Genomic DNA, 27,977 nt, shown 5'->3' on the forward strand with positions numbered 1-27,977 from the left:
CCAACATTTAGGGTTAAGCTACACGTTTTGGCTGTGATACAAGCAGTGATGAAAACCATATGAGTAGTAACAAGTCTCTTAATGTCTTTCTTCAGTACTAAGATAGGCTAATCTGTAGAAGCAGTTCACTCAACTATCATCCAGGGTGCTAGGCGAATCAGGAGCTTTTCAAGTGGAATTTTTCCTTGTAATTCCTATTCTCAATTTCACAGCACTCAACACAAGTTCATTAATCTTTTCTTTAAAATAAAACCTGAGAACAAACTTCATAGGTGGATTATCACTGCTTTTGCAAGGACTGACACATCTACCAGGTATGTTATATTTTTGTATCTATTCATATTTAAACAATAGTACAGAATTAAGCAACATATTTTCAATCACTATATGACGATAACACTTATGTAAATAAGAGCTTTTCAGTACTGAATGATTTATAAAGTAAAATAGTATTCAGAATATACTTTAATAGTGGTTTAGCTGGATTACCAAACAATCAACTCTTACAAAAAGAAGAGAATCAATTTATTGTCACACTAACATCTGAAGCAATATATGATAAATTTTCCTTGTTATCTTAATCTATGCACAGCATCACCCTACAGTAATTGCTTAGAATTAATTTACTTCTAAATATATTTTAATGAAAATTGTATTTGATGAAGTGTAATAAAGTATTTAAAAGCAAAAATAAAAAGTAAAGACAGATGTCTTAAATAAGTGAAAATAGTGTAAGTGCTCATAGATTAATATTCATCTAATTTTTAAGATACAAGTGAAGCAGATTATATTCAAAGTCAATAAAATAAAAACCAGTATTTTGGTTATTATATTTAAGAATGCTTTTATCATAGTTAGAGTGTGTATTTTAACATAATTCTGTATTTTCCAGACCATGCCTTAGTTTCTTAGATGTTCTTATTAAGAAAGTTGTATAATTATATTTTTCTAAGGCATTAGTCAAAAGAAACACAAAGAGTTAAATATAAAATCATTTACTTTTGGTAAGGAACAATAATTAATAGAAGCAAAACCATTTTTAAAGAAAGTGGTCAAAAGAACTATAGGTTGAACCTCTATAGTCCGGCACCCTTGGGACCCAACCAGTGTCAAACTAGAGAATTTATTGAACCACGAGAGGTCAATATTGTCTAGCAGCATTACATACACTCCACTACTTATGGGACTCTGAGAAGACATTTAGGGGTAAATTAGAGCTAAATAACAGCACAGAACACAGAGCAAGGACTGGTGGCTGTAAACAAACTTTATGGGACCATGGGAAACTTGGCCACACCCATGATAAGTGGACATCTGGCTAATTAAAATCATGCCAGACCACGGATGTTGCTGGACTAGAATGTGCCAGACTAGAGAGGCTCAACCTGTATTATCTTCCCTTTCTTTGGATAAAAGCACTGCAAACAAACCAAATGTCTCATTCCTACCTTATTTAAACATCTCTTTTCAGAAACAATGCTCTAGGAAACTTCCCTCCCTTCATCAAACTATCTGTGAGATCAGTTCTTTATATATATGGCTCATAAATGGACTAAGTCTCAACTACTCTCCTGTTAGCTCCTCCAGTGTCATTACTTAAAGAAAGCAATGACCACATGCTGCAGTTTTCTGCTGCTGCAATCTGGTCGAAGAGCAATTTCAATGTTTCTCTTTGAACCTATGCATATTTACTAGGGCATTCAAATAATTTTATACCCCACGCTATTGTTGTTATATTTTCTCTTATAATGCACATTTTAATATTATGATGTTACTGCACCGTTATACAGAAATTTCTAATCCAAGTTTTATTACAGTCAAATGGTGTCAGTCACATTATAATAACATTAAAAGTTTGACAATTTTATATAATAATCTGTGCCACACTAACAAATGCATAAAAGAGTTAATCATTTTTGTAGGTTATCTGGCAATCTGAGTTTTGAGATAAAATAGCCTTTGAAATGTACAAGAGTCCCATGCTTCCTGTGGCACTTCTGCTTTTTTGAAATGTACAAGAGCTCCACCAGATTCAAAAGCAGAATCACAGTAGAAGCAGCATGAGCAGAGACTGCTTCAGTCCCCGCTTGCGCCATTTTCGCTGTGCCTTTACCTTCCCTGCCCTCCCACGGAGTTGGTGATAGGGGGAACCATCTTTTAAGCCAGCTCCATCCTCCACCTTGCTGCCTCTCTCTGATAAAGACAGCAATGGGGAGAAGTGACTAGTCGCATCGCTAGTTGACTATCCAATAAGCTTACATCCCTACTTCTTATTCACTGTGTTGACTGTATGAATATAATTGATTGTATTTTAACAAGACTGACCACATCTATGGTAACTGATCCATGAACGGAGGGGACAAATCAAATTTATTCCATAATTGTCTACAAAGAAGCAACTGATAATGTCTACTGTCAGAGGCAATTTATATACTCCTTACAATTCCTATATTCCAAACATAGTGTCTAATTTTTGCCAGTTTTGCTCACAAGATTTCTAATGTGCTGCGGGAGATTCAGCCATTTATCTATCACATGGAACCATTTCCCTTGTTATTAAAAAATTCTGATAAGAGGCTTTGGACTTATTGTTGGCAATAGTGCTTTTTGTTTTGTTTGGTTTTTTAAAAAAGGTGCCAGTACTCATTTCTTGAGGAAAGTAAATTTGAAAAAGGCCTCTTCCACCCTTCCTATGTCATGTCAACATACTCGTGCGCATAAGCAAAAAGCAAATTTTTCATCGTGCTGTTACTGCAGAAGGAGTCAATCAGGCTGAGGGCTGTGCTGGGGGAAAGTGGGGCAGTGTGAGTGCTCCCAGGGCCAGCAGAGGGCTGTGCTGGGGGAAAATGGCCTGAGTGCTCCCAGGGCCAGCTGTAGGCTGTGCTGGGGGAAAGTGGGGCAGCGCAAACGCTCCCCCCAAAAAAGTGCCAGTACACCATACCAGTGCGTACCATCACCAAAAAAAAAAAAAAAAAAAAAAAAAAAAAGGCCACTGGTTGACAATCATGTGGACAATGACAATTTTGACAATTATTGTCCATGGGCAGGAGCTGATTGAGGTTTTGAGCCACGCCCACTCTGGGGACAGCCACCACCATCTCGAGGGATGCAGGTGGCACCCCTGGAAGGGGTATTATAAGAAGGCTGTTCAGAAACAAACTGGAACTCTACAATTTATTTGTCTCATCTCAATATGGTTTTCCACCTATGCATGGAACTCAGACTGTACTTGTTTCAATGGTTGATTACTTTCTTCCAGTCTTGCAGAGAGGTTAGGTGCCCAGGCTGATTCTTTTCGAGCTCTTTTCAGTCTTTGATACTGGCCACAATGTTTTTTTGACTTGCTTGCAGATTCTAAGTGGGACAATTCAGTAGTGGCAATGTTATCTTAAATAGAATTGTGAAAAGATATTGCGGGGCAATTGCTCATCAGCCTTAGTGGCAATTTCACAGGGCTCTATTTGATCATCGCATATGTTCAGTTTATATGATATGTAAAGCACTGGGGAGAAATCATTGAGATCTGGATTGCACTAGAATTAATTTACAGAAGTTACACGGCTCAGGCCTGGATGATGCACATTCCTTGCTTTCCCAAGCACAAGTCAAGGGGAGTGGATGAGAGTAATATAGCAGAAGATAAATCCAGAAATTTTATATTAGATATTATTAACATAAATGGTGACTTACCTTTGGTCCCTACTTTTGCAGTTAGATATATGTATTTTGTTGAGACGTCTGAAATTTGGGCGTGTTTCTGGATTCCTAAATGTCAATAGTCGTGTAAAAAACCCCTTTAATCTGCAACTGTTGCAACAACTTCATTCCTACTATTATAAAAATATTTCTAGGTATGGCCAATAAGTTTTACAAGAGATAAATTCAACTAGAAATTTGAAGTCGTAGAGAGATAGCCATGTTAATCTGTATCTGCAAAACCAACAAGGAGTCCTGTGGCAACTTAGGGTATGTCTAGAATACATCCCTCTTTCGACAGAGGGATGTAAATTAGGCACTTCGAAATTGCAAACGAAGCCAGGATTTGGATTTCCTGCGCTTCATTTGCATAATCATGTCATGGAGCTATTTTGAAAGTAAAACTGCAGTCTAGACGCAGTTCTTTCGAAAATAGAAGACTTTTTCGAAAGATCCTACAGACTGCGGTTTTACTTTCGAAACAGAGCTTTTTCGAAAGAATGCTATGATGCGATTATGCAAATGAAGCACGGGAAATTCAAATCCCGGCTTCATTTGCAATTTCGAAGTGCCTAATTTACATCCTTCTGTAGAAAGATGGATGTAGTCTAGACGGACCCTTTGAGATTAAAAGATTTATTAGGGCATAAGCTTTCATGGGTAGATGTGGGTTTTACCCACAAAAACATAAATCTGTTATTTTCTAAGGTGCCCCAGGATTCCTAGACTATGGAGAAGTTATTTGTGGTTCTACATTCTCTAACTTTAGCTGTATTTTGTTCTCCTTCTTCCCTCTCTCCACAAGATTATTCACCCAGAGAAAACATGAAAGAATATCTGTTGCTTCTCTTCTTGGGTTTGTGCTCTGCCAAACGTTTCATTGGCCCTTCATACTTTACATTAAAGCATATGATGCTGCAAGATATGGAAGATGAAAATGACAACAACTCTATATTTACAACTAGAAGACCAAGTTCACCACAAATTCCTTTTGATATATTTCCAGTATGCCCCTTTGGATGTCAGTGTTATATGAGAGTTGTTCACTGCTCTGACCTTGGTAAGAATAAATCTGTATGTCTGGTTTTATGGGAATTATATTTGAAATTTTTTTTAAAAGGTGAATTCTGCACTTACATGAAATTATGAAGAACAAAGTCATATTTGTTTTCAAGGAGACTAATTTTTTTTACTAGTAAATTGTTTTAGTCGGATTTCTAAAGGATATCATCTATGAAGCTCTCTCTGACACCCTGTCTACATATCAACATATACCAACTTTTTCACACCAGCTTAAAAATTGATGTCATTAAAATCAGGACAAACTCCTTGTATGAGGATTGACTTTTATCAATATAACTAAAGCTGGAAAGCAATTTAGACTATAGAAAACTCTGTATTCGAGGCAGCGAGGCAGGGAGCATGAGCCAGCACTTGTGGGAGCCTGCTTAAAAGCCAGTTCCCCCCAGCATCTTCTCTGTAGAGGCAGCATGGGGGGAGGGAAGGGAAGCTGTGGCGAAGAAGCCTATGCCTACAACAGGCCCAGGCTTGCTGCAGGCAGAGGCTGCTCCGGCAGCAGCTTGTCTGGGAGGAAACCCAGCAGGAGACTGGCTTCCCTCCCCTGCCGAGAGGGGCTGCTGCCACGAAGCAACTGAGGTCTGTGGCCAGCCCCAGCTGCTGGGCTGTGGACAAGGGCTGCTGGACCCAGTGCAAGCTGGGACCGAGTGAGCCCAGTTCAGTCCCCACTCATGCTGGTCTGGGACTGCAGCGGCTCTGTAGTACCTATCCCCACTGTGCCTCTACAGTTTAAATGTAGTAGGAGCCAGACTGCCTAGGCATCTGGCTCCTACTACGTTGAAACTGTAGGGAGTTATCGACTAATCGTGTAGTCAACACAAATTGTATCGACGACACGACTGTCAATTACCCACCTCTTAACATCCTTAGCTCTGTGTGAAGGGGAGGGTCCCAGCACAGCCTGATCTTTTTAGATTCCTCATTCCTTGGTGATGAGTCAGCCACTGTGCTGGCCCCTTTTCCAGCTGTTTTACACCTCTCCCCATCTCACAAGCCATCATGAATTGCTTTTCCTCCTCCCCCAAGCAATCAAGAATGACTTCTCCTGGCCAGCCTGACAAATACCTCCCAGCTTAAGATGAAGGGTGGTGATTTGCAGAGTGGTAGACCACATGACAATGGAAAAGACTGACAAGAAACCAAGAGGCCACAAATCAACCACAAAGAAATTATAATGAAAGAGCATGGAAAGAACGTTAGTTTCTAGGTTAAGTCTTTACCACAACTGAATAGCGTAAACATAATGATCACATTTTGACAAAGGGAAAATATATCAATAACACTGTAAAATTCATAGTACATAAGGATTACAATCTTTAAAATTAATGACCACAGTCTCTATTTGTATAAATCTTCGTTGTTAGGCTTTATATAATTCAAGGTTGCCAGTAGATAGTTTTAACCTTACTTCATAACAATACTGAGAAGGAGAAAATTTCCTTCCCTACTCTCCTCAGAGAGTGGCTAGCATAATGTCCACAGTAGTTTAAACAATAACTTGGTTTATTTACCACCTGAACAGGGATGCAGGGTGGGTGCCACCTAGCCTGCTCTGTGTGGAGGGGAAGGTCTGGGTTAAATAAAAAGGTTTTTCATTTAAATCTTCCCCCCCCCCCCATTAACTCCACTGCTTCATTTTCCTCTCCCTTGTTAACCTCATCCCTCTATCATTTCCTCCAGCTCTACCTAGTCTCCACTTCCTATCCTGATCTGCCCACACCTCTTGTCAAACACAAATCCTCCAACATCGTGATCTCCTGACTCATCTCCGGTGACATTTAACTCATCTGTGGACATCTCTCTATCTTCAACCACTTCTCCTCCTACTAGGGATGTAAGCAAGTAGTCAACACCTCGATAAGCCTAAGCTTATCGGGAAGTTGAGCCAATTACTTGACTACTTGCTTCCCGCCCCTTGCTGCCTCTGTAGCAGAGGCAGCAGCAGGGGGGAAGGGAGGCTGCCACAAAGCAGCCCCTGTCAATGGTGGTCTGGGTTGGCCATGGGGAGAGGCTGCTCCAGCAGCAGCCCCTGTCCACAGGAGGTCCCAACTCACGTCAGTCCCTCTACCCTCCCAGGTGACCATATTTTTTAAAATAAAACAGCCAGGGGGCACCCTTGCCCAAACTGTCCTTCCCTCCTCCTCCCCCCGCCCCTGACAGGGCTCACCCAAGCTACCCTCTCTTTGCCTCCTGGGGCTCGGACTGACCCTCCCCGACAACTGATTTTGGGGCTGAGTCCCCCATCCCAAATTCTGCACTGCCCATGGTGGGGTCTACCCGCCCCCAGCCCAGGGGCTGACCCCTCCCCTGAGCTTGGGGGCTGACTCCTACCCCTGAGCACTATGCCACCTGCAGTTGGGGGCTGAGCTCCCCCAAACTCTGCACTGCCCACGACAGAGTCTACCACCCGTCTGGCCCTGTGCCACCCGCAGCTGGGGCTGAGCTAAAAAAGGATTCTTTTGAATAGAAGAATTTAAGTTTAGCTTCCAGATAGAATTTGCACAACAATACTTCAGTGAGGTGAACTGACGTTGTTTTTTTACAGCGTAAATGTTTTATAAAAAATAAATATAAAGCGAGCGCTATACACTTTGTTTTCTGTGTTGTAATTGAAATCAATATATTAGAAGATGTAGAAAACATCCAACAATATCTAGATAATATTCTTATTATTGTTTTACAGTGCAATTAATCGCCATTAATTTTTTTAATCACGATTATTTTTTTTAATAATTTCACAGCCCTAATTTTAAATATAGTAAGAGCCTCGTGATAAATCTCATTTTTAAAAATGGCCTGTTATTGAATAATACCAGCATGGGAGTCAAGACAGCTGGATTCTCTAAGGGCATGTCTACATTACTGGGAAGATCGACACTGTGGTAGTCGATCTTCCATTGTTTGCTTTAGTGGGTCTAGTTGGGAAGCTGAATCGTATGCTGGGGGCACCCTCATTGATCTCCACACTCCTTGCTGTCTCAAGGAGTAAAGGAAGTCAACGGGAGCATCCCACAGTGAAGACGATGCTCGAGCTCAGCTTAAGATATATCAGCTCCAGGTACGTTATGTATATAGCTGGAATTGCATACCTCAAGCTGACCTTCCTCCTACTTTTTCTATTCTATGAAGCTCAGATATTGAACAGACTGGTCAGTTTTTTTTTTTGTTTTTTTTTTAATACAGTTAATTCCTAAGCAGTTTCACTTTCTGGGGCTTATACTCTCACAAGATGATACAATCTTTGGAAAAAACAAGAGATTAATTTTATTCTTTTAAAAAGAAACTGCTTAAATGGAACACTGTAAGCAACTCATGGGAATTATGGGCTGAAGTTCAGCTTTGTATAAATATGAAACTTTTTATTATAAAATCTGATTTTTTTTAAACTAAATTGACCTAAGAACATATGTATTCAATGCAAAACCAAAAGCTACGCATTTACATTCTCATGGGCTACATCTAGACTGCAAGCATCTTTCGAAAGAGGCTTTTTCAAAAGTATCTTTCGAAAAAGCCTCTTTCGAAAAAGAGCATCTAGACTACAACCAGTACTTTCGAAAAAGCAAGCCGCTTTTTCAAAAGAGAGCACCCTCTCTTTTGAAAAACCACAGTATACATTACTTAGTGCCTTTTTACAAAAGAGCGCTTTCAAAAAAAGGCGTTATTCCTCGTAAAACGAGGTTTCCCGTGGTTGAAAAAATGCCGCATTCTTTCAATTTACTTTCGAAAGAACACAACAGCAGTCTAGATGCAGGGGAGGTTTTTTCGAATAAAGGCCAATTTTTTCGAAAAAACCCTGTAGTCTAGACACACCCATGGTGTCCTGCTTAGCAGTTAATAGTTTTTTGTACAACAACATAGTAGGCATTTATATATATATTTTTATTATTTACACTAAATAGGTTTGACTTCAGTACCAAGCAATATTCCACCTGATACTCGCATGATAGACCTTCAAAACAACAAAATTAAGGAGGTAAAGGAAAATGATTTCAAAGGACTCACATCACTTTATGTAAGTTATTTTCTGATTCAGTGTTATTTAGACAGCTCAAAGATTTTATTTATTTATATTAGTTATGTCTTTCCTCCTACAACAATTTAGATGAATTATATTAAACTATTTTGATGTCTTCAACTCTGGATGCATACACATTACAGAATGAAATCTTGTCAGTTTATAAAGAGCTCACAACATCCAGAAACACGCCACTGGGGGAAAACATACTATCAAGCTTTTAAGTACCCAGAGAAATTTCTCTTAAATTTAACTGATTCTCTCCTTCTCAGAACTGTAACCAACAGTGGTAAACTTAATTCCACATGCAAAGCAGATGTCAGGGAGAAATTTTCAAAAGCACTCACTACAGAAGTAAATGTTAGAACTTCCATTAACTTCAAATGGAACAATTTAAGGCCAGCACTGAGCTCTCTTGAAAATTCTGTCTACCTTATTAATTCTTTAAGATACAAGCAAGAATACTAAATTAAAATATAAAATGATTAAAAATTATGATGAGAAAATGACACACTAAAGCTACAATACAGGACTGTCAATTTGATAAGCCAAACAGGATTGGCTGGTGTAACTGAGAGGTTTAGATTAGGCAAAACTGTAAACAAAAATACAAATGACATTTCAATACAAATCCCTCCTATCTTACAAATATTTAAGATGATCTTTCTTCCATATCCTCCTCACAGATCATGCAGCATATATTTGTTTCTTTAATAATCTCTTAATTCAGTTTTTAAGGCATATCAGACAGCCACTATATGTAAAAATAAAATAAATCCACAACTAAAGTCAAAGTAATAGCAAATTAAAGTCAACTGATCAACACAGAGTACCTTAACAGGGACTCCCAGTTTCATAGCAATAAATATAGGTTAGATAGGCTTGACTGATGGGAAAAAATCCTTTCCAACTACACTTTGTCACTTAGCAACAAATCAAAATTGAGCAGATCTAATTTCAGTCAAGGGTATTTGAAGTAAAAGTCAAAGACAGGTCATGGGCTCTGAATAATTTTTTATTGCCTGGGACTTGCCCATGACTTTTACTAAAAATACCTGCCACAACTAAATCTTAGACTCACTAATCACTTCTAGTTGTGCTCAAATTGAAAGCTTCTGATCTCCTGATAATAAAGAAGCTTTTGTTTTTCTGGTCAGTTTGCCTGAGAACATTTACAAGACCTACAGATGTCTTATTGAGAACAGTAATAGAGATGCAGCCGTGTTAGTCTGGTCTAGCTGAAACAAAAGACAGAACTATGTAGCACTTTAAAGACTAACAAGATGGTTTATTAGGTGATGAGCTTTCATGGGCCAGACCCACTTCCTCAGATCAATTTGTGGAAGAAAACTGGCACAACCATATATACCAAAGTGATACGATCAAAAAAATGAACGCATGTGAAATTGATAAATCAAATTTTAGAACAGAATCTGTATTCTTCATGTCACTTATCAAAGCACTAGTTTATTTTGTAAAGCCACAGATAAGAATGTAAGAACATAAGAATGGCCATACTGGGTCAGACCAAAGGTCCATCTAGTCCAGAATCCTGCCTGCTGACAGTGGCCAATGCCAAGTGCCCTAGAGGGAGTGAAATGAACCGGTAATGATCAAGCGATCTCTCTCCTGCCATCCATCTCCACCGTCTGACAAACAGAGGCTAGGGACACTATTCTTTACCCATCCAGGCTAATAGCCATTAATGGACTTAACCTCAATGAATTTATCTAGTTCTCTTTTAAACCCTGTTCTAGCCTTCACAACCTCCTCAGGCAATGAGTACCACAGGTTGACTGTGTGCTATGTGAAGAACTTCCTTTTATTTGTTTTAAACCTGCTGCCCATTAATTTCATTTGGTGGCCCCTAGTTCTTACATTATGGGAATAAGTAAATAACTTTTCCTTATTCACGTTCTCTAGAATTTCCTACCAAATCCCTCAATCATAGGATTGGAAGAGACCTCGGGAGGTCACAGAGTCAAACCCCCTTCCCAAAGCAGGACGAATCCCAATAAAATCATTCCAGCCAAGGCTGTGTCAAGCTTGGACTTAAAAACCTTTAGGGATGGAGATTCCACAGTGCTTTATCACCCTCCTAGTGAAACAGTTTTTCCTAATATCCAACCTAGACTTCTCCCACTACAAGTGGAGACCACTGCTCTTCATTCTGTCATATGTCACTAGTGACAAAAACCGCTCACCATCCTCTTTAGAACCCTCTTCAAGGTAGTTAAAGGCTGCTATCTAATCCCCCCTCACTATTCTCTTCTGTAGACTAAAAAAGCCAAAATCCCCCAGTCTCTCCTCTTATGTCATGTACTCCAGCCCCCTAATCATTTTTGCTGCTCTTTGTGGGTCTCTCTCTAATGCATCCACATCTTTTCTGTAACCGGGGGCCAAGAAGCATATGCAGTACTCCAGATGTGGCCTCACCCAGTGCCAAAAAAAAGGGGAATCATCACTTCTCCAGATCTGCTGGCAATGCCCTAACACACCCCAATCAGCTGTTAGCCTTCTCAGCTACAAGGGCACACTGTGGATACGTATCCAGATTCTCAGCCACTATTATCCCCAGATATTTTTCTGCCGAACTGCTGCTTAGCCAGTCGGTCCCCAGCATGTAGCAGTGCTTGAGATGCTTCAATTCCACATGCAGGATTATGTACTTGACCTTACTGAACCTCATCAGACCCAATCCTCCAATTTGTCTAGGTCACTCTGAACCTGATCCCTACCCTCCTGTGTACCTACTTCTCCCTCTAGCTTAGTGTCATCTGCAAACTTGTTCAGGGTACTATCCATCCCCTTACCTAAGTCATTAATAAAGATGCTGAAGAAAACCGGTCCCAGAAACAACTTGAGACACTCCACTTGATACAAACCACCAACCAGACATGATTGATCACATTTATCTAATCCATACTTCTTTCACTTGCTGGCAAGGATACCTTCAGAGGTCGTATCAAAAGCTTTGCTAATATCAAAGTATATCACATCCAATGCCTTCCCCATATCCACAGAGCCACTAATCTCATCATAGAAGGCAATCAGGTTGGTAAGGCATGACATTCCCTTGGTGAATCCATGTTGACTATTCCTGATCACTTTCCTCTTTCCAAGTGCTTCAAAATGGATTCCTTGAGAAATATTTACCAATCTCCTCACAAATACATGATCACAAAAATTCAATGTAGATATTGTTGACTTTCATTTTGCATTTTTCTTAGGCATTGGCTTTGAACAACAACAAAATATCCAAGATCCATCCAAAAGCTTTTCAATCAACAAAGAAGCTTCGACGGCTGTACTTGTCCCATAACCAGCTAACTGAGATCCCAGCAAACCTGCCAAAATCTTTAGCAGAACTACGAATACATGATAATAAGGTTAAGAAAATACAAAAGGAAGCATTTGAGGGAATGAAGGGTTTGCATGTTTTGGGTAAGTCTGTCTTATGGTAACATTATTAAAACCAGACTCCATGTAGCTAGTTTACAAAAGTACATTTCAGGACTGCATTAAGCAATATGGTTAACTAGCAGGTGAGCCCGTCACTGACCAGGGAAAGTCATTTTGAGTAGATTATATTTATAAGGATAGTTCAAGAAATTAAATATATGTAATAGAATTTTTTATTAATGTGCTTGCAAAGTGGAATTAAGAGAACAGTTTTAAATTGGTAGATTTCAATTTCAAGCTTATTCATTTTATTGAATAATTTCCAAACATAGTAAATTTGAATCAGAGATTCATAAAGCTTCCACTCTTTCCGTAACTAATTTGATATGAACTCAAATCATCATAGTCATGACTTTCTTCTGATGAAAATCAAAAATAATTATTTAACTTTAGATTCAGCATATTCCTGTGTGAAAAGTAGTACATTCAGCTAATTTAAGTGGCACAATTATTTATGCAAATTTTGGCATTTGTAGGTAATCGTAAAGTATGACTTTATTTTGCATAAGCTCGTCAAAATATATAAGAGATGTGCTAATAAATACAGTATAGACATAGCTATTATATACAACTTCAAGAGCATGAAAGTTCTATACATAGAGTTACTGGATAATCTGGTTCTAAATCACCAATGGAAATATTATAGAAGTTTTATTAATAGTGTTATTCTGCCGATTTTATTAACACAAGTTGGTGAAAATGCTAAACTGCTACATGTTCTGGAAAAACAGCTCAATTCAGAAAAAAGTCATATATATCCAAATATTCAAGATCTCATGAAGCAGATGGCCATCAGCTTAGCCACAACTCAAATGACTAGATTTCCTCACAGCTCAGCTTCTTTACTTAATCTTTCTATGAAGGGTGATCATTGAGTTCGAGATGTCACATTTCACTTAGCTAATACAGAATCATGGATTTCACTGGAGGAGAAAACCGAAAGCTAACTTAGTTGGGGATGGGAGCAAAGCTCAGATTCAAAAATGTAAAATCTACAATAGCTGCACAGAATATAATTACTAGCAGCTTTTCTTTCCTATATGTAAATTTCTGTTCAAGTTTTCCTTATGCAGAAGTTTCTTTTTAAATGAAGATATCTATATTAGAGGATCTTTAAAGCATCTTTTGTTTGCCTTAGGTAACTAAAATTCAGATCTACTTAACTGTAACTATTACGTGGGTGAAGTTCTGGTAACTCTGCAAGTCAAAACATGCAATCCTTACTCAAATAGAACTGTTAGAGAGGTGGTGACCAACCAGTAGATAGAGACCTACCAGGAGATCTTGGAGCCTCTGACAGGTGATCCTGACTGGCTTGGCCAGGAAGCTATTAAGGGCTGGCACTTCAATTGGCCCACTACCCACTGTCATGCTGCTCCTGCTCTCTGCCTTGGAGCTTCCCCCGTGGAAGGGTCCTGCTTGCTCTAAAGGATGTGGGAGGAAGTAAAGGGGAGGGAGGTGCTGATGTCAGGGTGTCTCTCCTCCCTTTGCTCCTGTAGCCTATCTCCACACAAAGAAAAGGGGATGGAAGGAGGGTGGCCATGCAAATCTCTCCCTCTCACACACTGTGTGTCTGTTATTCTCACAAACACCAACTGTCCTTTGCTCTCAGCTCCCAACCCAACATGTGTGGGTTTTTGGTGATGTTACTTTTACTGCTTGCAAAGTGGATTATTTTTGGTTTTTGACTGGTCTGTGCATTTCATAATTTTCATTTCTCAATTATTCTTATATTTAATTCTTTGAGTAGTGAATTCTTAAATGCCTAATCTGTCTTGGCTGGAGTCATTATCCCTGTGGTAATTGCTGCTCCTGAAAGTGGCTGGCTTGTCCCTGTAGCCCTGAGAAAGGCAGAGCAAGGGGTCTCTACATGCTGTTCCTGCCTGCAAATACCGCTCCTGCAGCTCCCATTGATCAGAAATGGAGAACCGCGGCCAGTAGTAGCTGTGGACTCAGTGCCCGTAGATATGGGGCAGCACATGGTGTCATGGAGCCATCGCTGTACATGCCAGCTGCTTTCAGGAGTGGTGCAGGACTAGGGCAGAAGTAAGTCTGCCTTAATCCCACTGCTCCACCACCCGAAAGCCATCTCAGTTAAATGGTCAATGGGCAGTAGCCAGTTGCTCTGGCATAGGAAACTGGGGCCACTTCAAAATTCCGGTTATAATCCATGGTCATAGTGAGTTTATTCCATGGAGCTCCAAAACAGTCACATCGATTACAAGTTAGGTGAAATCAGAATTGCTTTTAATAAATCCTTTATAATTAAACAGACTAGAACAGATGTGCAATGTGCTTTAGTTTAATTATAAAATACTTGCTTTGGTAGAAATGAGCGCAAATCCTCTTGACAATGATGGAATAGAACCAGGTGCTTTTGAAGGAGTGACAGTCTATCATATCAGAATTGCAGAAGCGAAACTGACCTCTGTTCCCAAAGGTATGGGTTCTTTCTTATGCTAAAAATATGCCAAAATAATTTCTCAGTCTTTCAATGTACTATACACAAGAATCTTCCCCTCCACACCAATTGTTCTCCTGAATAGCCTATTTCATACCTGTTTTTCTTTGTTTAAATTTCTGTAACGTGAGATTATAATACTCAAAATTATATTTATACAATAGTTTCTCAATTTCCTCTTTCCACTCTCTTAGAAACAACCACCCATCTTTCCCATCTGCTTTTTTCATCCCTGAACACTGGTAGATACTCTCTCTTGTTCTCCTCTCCCACTCTGTCCAGATGGTGTATGCAACTTTTATTAAGGCCAAGAAACAACAGAAATAAACCATCAGGAAAGAGGAGCAATTCAGCATACTGAACAACAAACTAGGCCAAGCCTCCCAACAAATTGTAACTCACTATTTTAACTTTAGCAGTTCAGCACAAAAGGACCTGGGGATTACAGAGGATGAAAAGGTGGATATGAGTCCTTGTAGCCAAGAAGGCTAATGGCATACAGGGTGATTTAGGAGGAGCGTTGTCAGCAAATCTAGAGAAGTGATTATTCCCCTTTATTCAGCACTGGTGAAGCCATATCTGGAGTACTGTGTCCAATTCTGGGCCCTCCACTATAGTAAGGATGTGGACGCATTGGAGAGGGTCCAGTGGAGGGCAACCAAAATGATTAGGGGGCTGGAGCACATGGCCTACGAGGAGAGACTGAGGGATTTGATAGCAGCCTTCAACTTCCTGAAGGGAGGTTCCAAAGAGGAAGGAGAGAAGCTGTTCTCAGTAGTGACAGATGGCAGAACAAGGAGCAATGGTCTCAAGTTACAGTGGGGAAGGTCTAGGTTAGATATTAGGAAAAACTATTTCACTAGGAGGGCAGTGAAGTACTGGAATGGGTTACCTAGGTGGCAATTACCATCCCTAGCAATTTTTAAGTCTCGGCTTGACAAAGCCCTGGCTGGGATGATTTAGTTGGGTTTGGTCCTGCTTTGGGTAGGGGGCTGGACTCAATGACCGCCTGAAGTCTCTTCCAGCCATAGGATTCTATGAACTTTGCTCTGGCAGTCTCTCCCAAACACTTAAGAACCATGCAGGTCTAAGAATACCTTGAAATTAGCAAGTGTTGTAACTGAAAACTGGCAAAGATAAGTTGTCTGAAAGAACAGTTGTTTTCTTCTTTATTCCTCTGGTAAGTAACCTACATAATGATCCACTTTTCAAGTAATATTTCCTTTCCATTCAAGTTTTAATTTTGTTTTTGTTAATAATCTACTGTGATTCTTCTCAGGAAGTTGAAGCATTATGTATGTTTAATTAAGCATTATGTATGCATAAAAGCCAAGTATTATGATTCCATAGGGAGAACAGCTCTTGGATATGAGTCCCCCTTGATTATGCATTTTCAAGAGCACTTAACATTTTAGATGGGTAAAACAGACAAACACCTCCCAAACCACTCTTTATGCTATACTGAGTTATGCCTAGGCTTGTAATTGTGAGTAAAATATGATCTTGCACCCTTTTCCCTAATAAAACATTTAATCCATGCTATGCATGATGCTCCTAAGGCTCACAGCATGAGAATGTATAGGTTATTCCCAATCTAAACAGCATCACAGTCCAGGACCATCGAGGTCTGATTCTTTCACCATTATTTACAAGTAGATGTATGGATTTCATGGAGCAACATAAAGTGAAGGTTGCATAGTTTTGCCATATAAATAAAAATCTAGCTAGGATGAGTAAAAAGAAAGACAGCAAAAATCTGAAGGTATTGGAAAGTATAAAATACTTATACAATTTCTAGGACTTAATTAGATGCAATTTTAATCACATTGAAAAAAATAAAGTATCAACTGAAATTCATTAAATATTTTGGATGTTTTGTTCTACATTTTCAGTAAATTGTAATCTGTGTTGTACTTGAAATCAAAGTGTACAGTGCTCACTTTATTTTATTACAAATATTTACACTGTAAAAGTGATACATGACAGAAATCATATTCTTTAGTTCCTCAAACAACTACTATAGTGGAATAGGATTATCATAAAGAGCAACTTACAAATGTAGATTTATTTTTTACATTTACTGCACTCAAAAACAAAACAATGTAAAAATTTAGAACCTATAAGTCCACATAGTCCTAACTTCTTCTTCAGCCAATTGCTAAGACAAGAATATTTGTTTATATTTATGGGAGATGATCCAGGTTCTTATTTTCAATTTCAACTGAAGGTGAAAACAGGTGTTCGCATGGCATTAAAATGTGCCTAAACATTCATATGCCCTTTTATGCTTCGGCCACTATTCCAGAGGACATACTTCAATACTGAGGACACTCAAACCAATGTGTTAACTAAATTTGTGACTGAACTCTTTGGAGGAAAATTGTATGTCTCCTGCAGTTTTACTTGCATTTTGCCACATATTTCATGTTATAGTAGTCTTAGACAATGATTAAGCACATGTTCATTTTCAGAACACTTGCACTTCAGATTTAGCAAAATATAAATAAGGTACCCATGTGAGATTTCTAAAAATTGCTATATCACTTTACCCAAGGATTATGGCTATAACATGCTTTCCAAAAATTAGAGGGATGTGAGGCATGCTTTCAAAGATGTGAGGCATGCTTTCAAAAGTTTTTAAAAAGCAACGCTCTGATGCAGAAACCAAAGTATCGAAGGCACCAGAAATTCAATCTTCTGCTGGTACCATCTGACTCAGATGACAAAAATGAATATGCATTGGACACTGATTTGAATTGTTATTGAGTAGAACCCATCATCAGCATGGATGCATGTTCTCTAGAACAGTGGTTGAAGCATGAAGAGACATATGAATCCTTAGTGCATCTGGTATGTAAATATTTTGCAACACTCATGACAAAAGTACCATGTGAACACCTTTTCTCACTTTCAGGCAGCATTGTAAATAAGAAGAAGGCAACATAATCTCCTAAACAAACATATTTCTTTGAGTGCTTGTCTGAACATGTAGCAGCACTGAGTGGACTTGTAGATTCTAAGGTTTTATATTGTTTTACCTTGAAATGACTTTTTTGTACAAAATTCTACATTTGAATGTCCATGATAAAGAGATTACGCTACAGTACTTGTGAAGGGGGACTTGAAAAATTCCATTTGTTTTAGTTTTTAAAGTGCAAATATTTGTAATCAAAATAAATATTGAGTGAGCAATGTACACTTCGTATTCTGTGTTTTAATTAAACCAATATCTTTAAAAATGAAGAAAACAACCAAACATATTTAAATAAATGGTATATTAACAGTGTGATTTATTATGTGATTGTTTTAACTGCATGACAGCCCTAAATATTTCTAATCAATTTGCCAGAACATTTAACTAATCTAGGGTAAGATAAAGCTAGAGTCCATCTATTGTTTATTTCATTATAATATTTCAAAGAGAACAATCAAATTTTCAAAGAACTGCGGAACTGAATAACAAAACCCAATCAATTTACACTACAAATGAAGACGTTTAGAAAAATCTAACGCAACATATATTTATATCTACTAGGTAGTTTTTAATCCAGACAGCAAACCAGTCCTACTCGGTACCTTTACAACCCTCTCCAGAAGGAGGAAGTTGTTGAGAATTTAACAAGTGTAAATATTTTAATCAATTAAATTACATAGATTTTTTTTTTTGTTTAGGGCTACCATCCTCTTTGTTAGAGCTTCATCTAGACGACAACAAAATTACAGCAATTGAACTTGAGGATTTTATTCGGTACAAAGATCTTCAAAGGTAAAACATAACATCAACATTTCCAGGATTTTCTCAATCACTTTAGGTAACTCATTTTGGGAATAAGTTATGGTGCGGTGAATTGTCTGACTATGCCAAAAGAAGGACAAGAGAAATTTGATATAGGTTTAATTAGGTAGCAATTTTATTATGGATCTCAAAATTTCAATATTATTTCAAGGCAATTTCAAAAAAACAGATTGAAAGGGAAGCTGCAGAGCTTAACTTCATTTACAAGTTTGGTACCTACAATAGAGGTTTAAACAAAGACCTTAACTGGATTACCTGCTACATTCCACATCCTAATGACATACAAAAGCAAACACCAGTTATTTAAAAGCACTTAGTACCCACTCCATCAGCTTCATTTAGCATGGACACCCTAACTGACAGTATTATCCCCATTTTTTCCTTCTTTTTCCTTCCCCGCCCATCTCCTCTCTTTCTCTGCTATTTGGAAACCGGCTCCTTTAACTTCATTCATCTGAAGAAGAGGGTTGTGCCCTGAAAGCTAATGATACCAGTTACATTTATTGTTAGTCTCTAAGGTGCTGAAGGACTATTAGTTAAACATTTTTTTACATTTTTTCAATTACAGACTAATATGGCTACCCCTCTGAAACTTTATTATTAGATGTCTGGGACTACCCAGTAGATAAAACGTACAGTACAGGTAACCCACCCTCATTTCCCTGCATAATTAACTGGGGAGGGAAGTGCCCATACTAGCTCCCTCACACGCACTTTTCCACCTATGTCTCTCAATGGATCCACTATCGGGACCTTACAATACCCAGGTCCCCCATCGTTTCATTCTAGGTCCCTCCAGTAAAACCATTGCTGAGAACCCCCCCTCACAGGAGCTATAAGACAGACTACAATGATGAGGGGTTTGGTGCTCTAATGTACCAATCATAGAAGTGCCCACTCAATTACCAAGCACGTCTCCTCAAATCCGTTCCCCGAGCCATTTATCCATTACAGTACTGTATGCTTCTTTTATGGATTAGCAGCAATGAACATCTGCTATACTCTTAAATAATGAGTAGCGTTATATGCCTTACTGCCTGAAATGTTATGCATTAACAGAGACTACCTGAACCTGCTCTGAGGAAGGTAAAACAATGCCAACTGCACCTGGCCAATGTGGTGGAAACGGAAAAATTCCTTGCCAGCACACATAATGCCTACAGTAGATACAGTCATTAACCTGGTATATTTATCACTTGAATAGAGAAGGAGAATGAGTGCTGTTTAGCCTGCTCCATATGAAGGGGAGGGTCCTGGCACAGCCTGATCCTTTTAAGCCCCTCATTTCTGGGTGGTGGGTCAGTCACCATGCTGATCCCTTTTTCAGCATTTTTTAAGCTTCCCATCCTTCCCCCGTCCCCCAAGCCATCAAGAATCATTCTCCTCTCAACCAGCCAGCCAAATATCCCCCAGATCAGGATGCAGGGTGGGGAACAGCTTAAAACATTATTTTTGTATTACATTAGAACAATGATGACCAAGCGATGATCCTGAGGGCACATCAACATGACTATTGAGGAAAAATATAGAAGAAAATTTGCATTTTCCAAATTGCACTTATAGGCTATGTCTAGACTACATGCCTCTGTTGGCAGAGGCATGTAAAATAGGATACCTGACACAGTCAATGAAGCAGGGATTTAAATATCCCCGGCTTCATTAATAAAAATGGCCGCCGCGCTGTGTCGGCTCAGCTGATTGTCGGCATCGCGCGGCAGTCAAGATGCGGATCGGTCGATAGGGGAAGCCTTTGTTGACCGCTCCCTTATGCCTCGTGAAACGAGGTATACAGGAGCAGTCGACAAAGGCTTCCCCTATCAACCAATCCACGTCTTGACTGCCACGTTGTGCTGACAATCAGCTGAGCTGGCACAGCGTGGCAGCCATTTTTATTTTAATGAAGCCGGGGATATTTAAATCACCGCTTCATTGACTATGTCGGGTAGCCTATTTTACATGCCTCTGTCAGCAGCTGCATGTAGTCTAGACATACCCATAGATTACACCTATCTTTGACATAGTCCTTAGGAGCATGCCAGGAGATACCACTTCTTCCGGCATGTAGTTTACATGCGTCAGTCGCTCAACTATAAACACTTCATTGATTCAATCTATTCACAAACTACCTTCAAACCCCCTCCTTCCCAGACCTCACATGCCCTGCTTAAATTATCACTCCTCCCAACTGTCTCTCCCTGACACAGTTATCTTCCTCTGCGGGAGGTACTGCCAACCGAAGCATGTGAGGAAAAAATTAGCACACTCACCATATTGATTGTTACTGACACATTTCTGCTCAGTAGATTCATCATAATATATTTCCTGGTATTCTCCTCATCCCCCTTCCCAGAGCTTCTGTTCCTTTCACAGGTGGGGGAGGGAAGGAATGTACGGAGAAAGTGCAGGATTTCCCAGAATCATGTAGCTTTTCACTAAGCAAAAAACAATAACTGGGGCAGAAGAAACTAAGGCACAAAGCAGAGAGTGCATGAGAAAAGAGCAGGAGTGGTCACAAAAAAAGAAATAGGGGGAAGTATTGATTGATTCATGGTGACAGGGGGAGGTCCCAGATGATTGGAAACAGGCAAATGTAGTTCCCATCTTTAAAAAAGGGAAGGAGAATCAGGGAACCACAGAGGTCAGCCTCACTTCAGTCCCTGGAAAAATAGTGGAGGGGATCCCCAAAGAATCCATTTTGAAGCCTTTGGAAGAGAGGAAAGTGATCAGGAATAGTCAACGTGGATTCACCAAGGGCATGTCATGCCTGACCAATCTGATTGCTTTCTATCACAAGGTAACTGGCTCTGTGAATATAAGAAAGGTGGTGGATGTGATATACCTTGACTTTAGCGAAGCTTTTGATACAGTCTCCCACAGTATTCTTGCCAGCAAGGTTGCAGATGACACTAAGTTAGGGGGAGAGGTAGATATGCTTGAGAGTAGAGATAGGGTCCACAGTGTCCTGGACAAATTGGTGAATTGGGAAAAAAGAGATCTGATGAGGTTCAACAGGGACAAGTGAAGAGTTCTGCACATGGGATAGAAGACTCCCAAGCACTGTTACAGGCAGGGAATTAACTGGCTAAGCAGCAGTTTGGCAGAAAAAGACCTGGGGGTTACAGTGGATGAGAAGCTGGATATAAGTCAACAGTGCATCCTTGTAGCCAAGAAGGCTAACAGCAGATTGGGGTGCATTAGTAGGAGGACTGCCAGCAGATCTAGGGAAGTGATTATTTCCCTTTAATTCATACTGGTGAGCCCACATCTGGAATACTGCATCCACTTCTGGGCCCCCTATTACAGAAAGAATGTGGACGCGCTGGAGGAAATCCAGCGGAGGGTCTCAAAAATAATTAGAATTATAATTAGAATGATAGTATTTTATGAATTATAGAATACTAGAACTGGAAGGGACCTTGAGAGGTCATCAAGTCCAGTCCCCTGCCCTCACAGCAAGACCAAGGGGAGCTGGAGCACATGACTTCTGAGGAATTTGAGCTTATTTGGTCTACAGAAGAGTGAGGGTGGATTTGATAGCAGCCTTCAACACCTGAAGGGGAGTTCCAAAGAAGATGGAGAAAGGGCTTTCTCAATGGCAATAGATGACAGAATGAGGTACAATAGTCTAGGAAAAACTATTTCATTAGGGTGGTGAAGCACTGGAATAAGTTACCTAGGGAGCTTTTGGAATCTCCATCCTTAGAGGTTATTAAGTCCCACGTTGACAAAGCCCCAGATGGGATGATTTAGTTAGGACTGGTCCTGCTTTTAGCAGGGGATTGGCCTTGATGATCTACTGAGGTATCTTCCAACCCTATGATGCCATGACTTTAGAAATATAATGCCTACAATTAAATTACATTTTCAAGTCTTGTGTGGTTTCAGTAAACACTTGATTTCAAAGAAGGGAGAATTATGTTAAGGAAGGAATAAAGCAGAAGGCAGGTCTTTTGGTAAAGGTGTATTTCTGAAGAGCATAGGAAGAAGGAAGGAAAGCTACAAAGATCAAGGACCCAGGAGATGGGTAGAAGAGATGGACTAAGTTTCCAGGGCCTGGTTGGACAGAAGTTAGTTGGTTCCTGGGAAAGGAAATATATTTCCTTCAGAGACTGGGGACAACAACGGTGGTTTCACAAAGGAGAAGGCTAAGGAAGAAAGAAAAAATGGGTTTGTTTTTGAGAGATGGAGGCTCTAAAATCCCTCTTCAAGGCCCACCTAGTACTTTGAAAACCTGGCTGAGGAACTTTGAACCTAGAATTTGTTATTAGAAACCTAAGCTGGTAGCTGCTTGTAGGCTTTGAAGTCAATGTAAGAAACTAGAATAGAGAGTAGTGAAGATAAAAAATGGAACCTTTACATTGTTCTTTTCTCTCAATTTTGGCACCTTAATATTTTGAAATAATATTTTTAGCTCTAGTAGCACCTGAAAGACTAACAAAATATGTAGATGTTCTCATGAGCTTTCGTGGGCACACCCACTTCTTCAGATGACTGGAGTACACTCATATTTTATTAGTCTTTAAGGTGCTACTAGACTATTCATTGCTTTTTAAATTCTTCCTTCCTGTTACAGACTAACTCGGCTACCCCCCTGAAGATTTTTAGCTCTGACACTAGTCACTGCCTTAGACTAAGTTAAAGTGTGAGTGACAAATTTATGTTAAGAGGAAATCTGAAAGTAGAAAATAAAAGGTACAAAACTATTCATAACTTTGGGGAAAGGAAAAGTTACATTAAAGTGCAGATGATAATTAGTTCTATATAATTTTTCATTTTTCCTCCTACTGTGTCTATAACCAGGGCTCAACAAATTATAGAAAACCCTACTCATCACACAAAAAAGGGACTCGCCACCCCCACTGCGTGACCCCCACCATGCAGGTGTGCGCCACCCAGAGAACAGGACGACCAGGATGACATGTTTGCTTCAGTGATGGGGCGGGGACGTTCTGCAACGGCGAGGACGACCCGCCCAGCACTTCAACAGCGCGGCGTTCTGACAGCTGTCTGTGCTGCTTGCGCCCGTGTGGCCGCCCAGCTGAGCGGTGTGCAGGGGGACTGAGTCCTGGGACAGGAGCTGAAAGCGGGAGCGGGGCCGCATGCGGGCTTAGGGCGGGGACAGAGTGTGTGTGCGCGTCTTTGACATCAAGGGGAGAGGCACCGGCACAAGAGAGCGTCACATTCAAAAGGGGAGCAGAGGAGAGGAGGGAGGAGATGGAGGAGAGTAAAGGAGGGAGGGGGAGAACAAAGGAGTGAGCTAGAAGATGGCGGTGGGTGGAGGAGTGAAGGGTGAAAGCAGAGGAGAACGGAGGGGGATGCGAGTCAGAGGAGGTCAGAGAAGGCAGGGGACAAGGAGTGGAGCTAAGAGCAGAGAGTGGGGGCAGAGGACGTTAAAAGAGAAGCAGAGATAGGAAGCAGCCCAGAGCGGAGACACTAAGGAGCCCCATCCTGGGCTGCTTCCTACCTCCGCTTCTCCTTTCACGTCCTCTGCTCCCACGCTCTGCTCCATTCCCCGTCTCCCTCCTGCCTTCTCTGACCTCCTCCGACTCCCGTCCCTCTCCTCTCTGACCCTTCACTCCTCCGCCCACCACCGTTTTCTAGCTCACTCCTCTGTTCTCCCCCTCCCTCTATTACTCTCCTCTCTCTCCTTTCCCCTCTGCCTTCCTCCATTGCTCTCCTTTTGAATGCGGAGCTCTCTTGCGCTGGCACCTCTCCCCTGACATCAGGGACGCACGCACACTCTGGCCCCACCCTACGCCTATGTGCGGCCCTGCCCCCGCTTCCAGCTCCCGTCCCAGGACTCGGCCCCCCTGCATGCCGCTCAGCTGGGCGGCCACACGGAAACAAGCAGCGCAGACCACTGTCAGAACGCCGCACTGCCCGCGCAGCACGGGGGTTGGTGCCGTTGAAGTGCGGGGCGGGTCGCCCTCGCCACCGCGAGGCGCCTCTTCCCCGTCACAGCTCCCCAGCTGCCAAAATCTACTCGCCACGGGCGAGTGGGCGAGCAGATTTATCGAGCTCTGTCTGTAACAAATAAAATACAGTTTCCCATTGTACACAGGACAACAAATTTAAGAGTATAGTTTATTTATACAAATGCTGCTTATTTTTTTGTTTTAATATTTGCTTCTGATAGAATAACTATTACATACTCACTAAATCATGTTGTCCTTTAAATGTAGCTAAATTAAATAAATATTCTGTTCCAGATATGTTCCATAGACCAATGCTAATTTATTTTATATTAAATAAACATTTTTTTTCCTTTTCTGATTTTTAGTTTTTGCCTGTATTCTCCGGTGTACAAAACTTTATTGAAAAAAATGCTCAGCAATGTGGTTAAAAATCCCAATGAATCAGTAGTCACACTTTGTTTTATTTCTAGGCTGGGACTGGGAAACAATAAAATCAAAGATGTAGAAAATGGAAGTTTTTCCAGTATACCAAAGGTACGAGAAATACATCTAGAGAACAACAAACTGAAAAAGGTTCCTCCTGGACTATCTGATCTGAAATATCTGCAGGTAATATATTACTCTTGGCAGATGAGTTTGTTATACTGCTTAGGAAATAATTTGCCACATAATTACTGTATCAATTGTGCATCTTGGCTACACTTCTTACAACAGAAAAATGGGAAATAATATATTTGTTTGAAGGGATAATCAAGTGCAAGTAACAGGATCACTCAAAGAAAAAACAGCTCACAAGGTATTTTGTGTGGTAAAGTAATATCTTACATCTACACTGCAACACCATTTCAAAATAACGAGTGCTATTCCAAAATAACTTAGTCTGTGTCTACACAGCAGGCAGTTGTTCCAAAATAGTGTCAAAATACTGTCAAGCTGGAGGACTTCTTACTCTGAGTCCTGTAACCCTCATTGTACAAGGAATAAGGCAAGTCGGAGGAAGAGTACTCTATTTTGAAATAAGCTGTTTCGAAATAAGATACACAATTGATGTAGCTCAATTTGCATAGCTTATTTTGAGTTAAACCCTGGAGTGTAGATGCACCCTATGAAACCAACTGAGCACTGCCCCATTGAAACAGGAAAAATAGGGAATAAATAAATGTGTAATAGAGGCTCGTGCACAGTCCATTAAGAGAAGCTGCACAGCTTCACTATATATTAATCATTTTGTCAATCTATAAATGCTCACATCCAAGCAGGGGCAGCCCGTCCGTATAGGCAAACTAGGCAGTCGCTTAGGGCGCCAAGTTAAATGGGGCACCAAATGATGGCGCAATATCACTGAGGGGTTTGAAGGGGTTTTGAAAGTTCATTTATATTAAGGTACGTTGTGAATTTAAAGTGGAATAGCTATTCCTGATTAATTCCCTGTGTGGATGTTCTTATCCTGAAAGAGAGTTTCCTATTTGGAATTAGTTTAATCTGAATTAAGCACTTTTATTCAGGAATAACAGGATCCACATAGGCATTTAATAGGTAATAATTAATCAGGAATGCCACAATAAATCCTCATATAGACACCAGTACAGACCTGTGCAAATAATTTTTTCAGTTTGCTGGCATTTCGGAAAAGCCAAGGAAAATAGTTTCAAGTTGAAACAAAACCAAAATTTTTTGTAATTTCTGATAATCTGAACATTGAAAAGATAATTTAGGGTCAAACAAAACTTTCATGTTGACATTTTCAGCATGAAATATTTTAATTCTGAACATTTTATTTTTTATTAAAAAGAGAATTTTGAAACAAAAAGGTGTTTCCAAATGAAAAAAAAAATATTTTGTTTCAGAAATGTCAAAACAAAATGCTCTCACATCCATGAATATGGTGTTTCCCAATGCAAGTACAATTTCCAGAGTACTTCTGCTCCCCAGCAGGTTTAGTCAGCAGCACATGTGTGTAAACTACTCATCTTATGTACATGTTGACACAGAGCTCAGAGCTTAGGAAGATGTGTTTAGGAAATATGAGGGCCATAGAATTGACTGAAGGGCCTTTGAGTTCAAGTAATGTGTTTTAAATAATTTCACTCTTGTACCAAAGTCTGAGAGGGCAAGGCCACCTTCAATTTACTACTCCTGTGAAGTGCTTTAGGACCAGGCTAGATACTCAGACTGACAGAAAGGATTTAGTATAGACTAGAACCTATGGCAGCGATGGTGTGTTTTGTGATATTACTATGCTGGCAAAAGCCCAGGTGCAGATCCAGTTAAGACAGCACAGAAGCAATTTTACTGGAATTACTTGTTTCATTTGCTGAACTGGCATAAGCTATTTCCTCAAAACCACTTTTTTTTGCCATTATAAGTTGTGTTACTACTAGGAGGGTTTGCTGAAATAGCTATACTATTCCCAGAGTAGATATAGCCTAAGTTTATGCTGTTTAAAGTTAACACAATACATATTTGTGAACACACATGTTAAAGGAAAAGGTATAGAAGCATCTTAAGAATACAGCCAAAGCTCTATGATAATAGAATAATAAATTTAATCAAACAACATTTTGCAAAATTAAGGAAAATCCCCTTTCTAGTGACTTTCAAATCCCGATACTATGGGGGATTATAGACAACTGCTCTACAGATAATTATATATAATTTGTATAATTAATTAAATCATAATATAATTAATTAAATATAACTTGTCAATGACTCCATCAGCATGTTTTTCCCTACTTTACCTACTAGATGTTATCACATATTTTTCTTTTTCTTATTGTACAGATTGTCTTCCTTCACTCTAATAATATCGCAAAAGTGGGAGTAAATGATTTCTGTCCAACTGGAGGAAGCACGAAGAAGACGTTATACAGTGGCATTAGTTTATTCAACAACCCTGTGAAATACTGGGAAGTTCAGCCTGCTACATTTCGTTGTATTTTAGGCAGAAATAGTGTGCAGCTTGGGAATTTCTGAAGTGATTCAGAAGTTTGCATATTCCAAAGCTATCTTTACATACCTATGTTGTGTTGCTGATTTTATAATACTTGAAATCTATTGTAAAAGGGCAATTGTACACCCTTTAACCAGTTTACAAAATACCAACACTAATTTAGTGATTGAATAATAGAAACAGACTATACCATAGCAGTCCTTTGTTTTATTAGATAAAATTTAACTTACGTTTTTGATTAAATTACATTCAAACCTTGATTTTCAAGGAGAGGAGGACTCTTGAAAACTATTAGAAACTGTATTTTGATGTTTCCTGTTACATATTTTCAATTATTTACTGCAAACTACTTTGTTTTTTTCCAAAACTGAAGCAATGAAAAGCATTAAATAATTTTTTCTGGAATGATTTTTTCATTACTGAAATTATTTTATTTTTAAAGATGTATATAGAATGCATAAAAATGTACAAACAAAATACATATCTCAAGGATAAAATAAGTGTGTCAGATTTATCACTGGTAAAAAAAATTGACTAAGAACAATTTAAAAGGTATGGTATTTCGGATTTGATGTTGGTCTAGTTTTAATAATGTCACTATG

General features: G+C 39.6%; 2 protein-coding genes across 3 annotated transcripts in view; one reads left to right on the top strand and one right to left on the bottom strand.

Annotated features, from left to right (window-relative positions):
• Nucleotides 1-27,977, bottom strand: part of CENPP (centromere protein P) — a 295,796-nt gene that overhangs the window by 108,697 nt on the left and 159,122 nt on the right. The gene's annotated exons all lie outside the window — the stretch shown is intronic.
• ASPN (asporin) lies at nucleotides 116-27,974 on the top strand. The gene is made up of 8 exons (XM_006127556.5): nucleotides 116-314; nucleotides 4,502-4,756; nucleotides 8,676-8,788; nucleotides 12,022-12,235; nucleotides 14,583-14,693; nucleotides 18,387-18,480; nucleotides 24,896-25,034; nucleotides 27,207-27,974. Exons 2-8 carry the CDS (start codon nucleotides 4,522-4,524, stop codon nucleotides 27,396-27,398), a joined length of 1,098 nt encoding a protein of 365 aa, XP_006127618.1. The 5' UTR covers nucleotides 116-314; nucleotides 4,502-4,521; the 3' UTR covers nucleotides 27,399-27,974.

This window comes from Pelodiscus sinensis, chromosome 11, assembly GCF_052426305.1.
Source record: "Pelodiscus sinensis isolate ZL-2025 chromosome 11, ASM5242630v1, whole genome shotgun sequence".
Taxonomy (NCBI): domain Eukaryota; kingdom Metazoa; phylum Chordata; order Testudines; family Trionychidae; genus Pelodiscus; species Pelodiscus sinensis.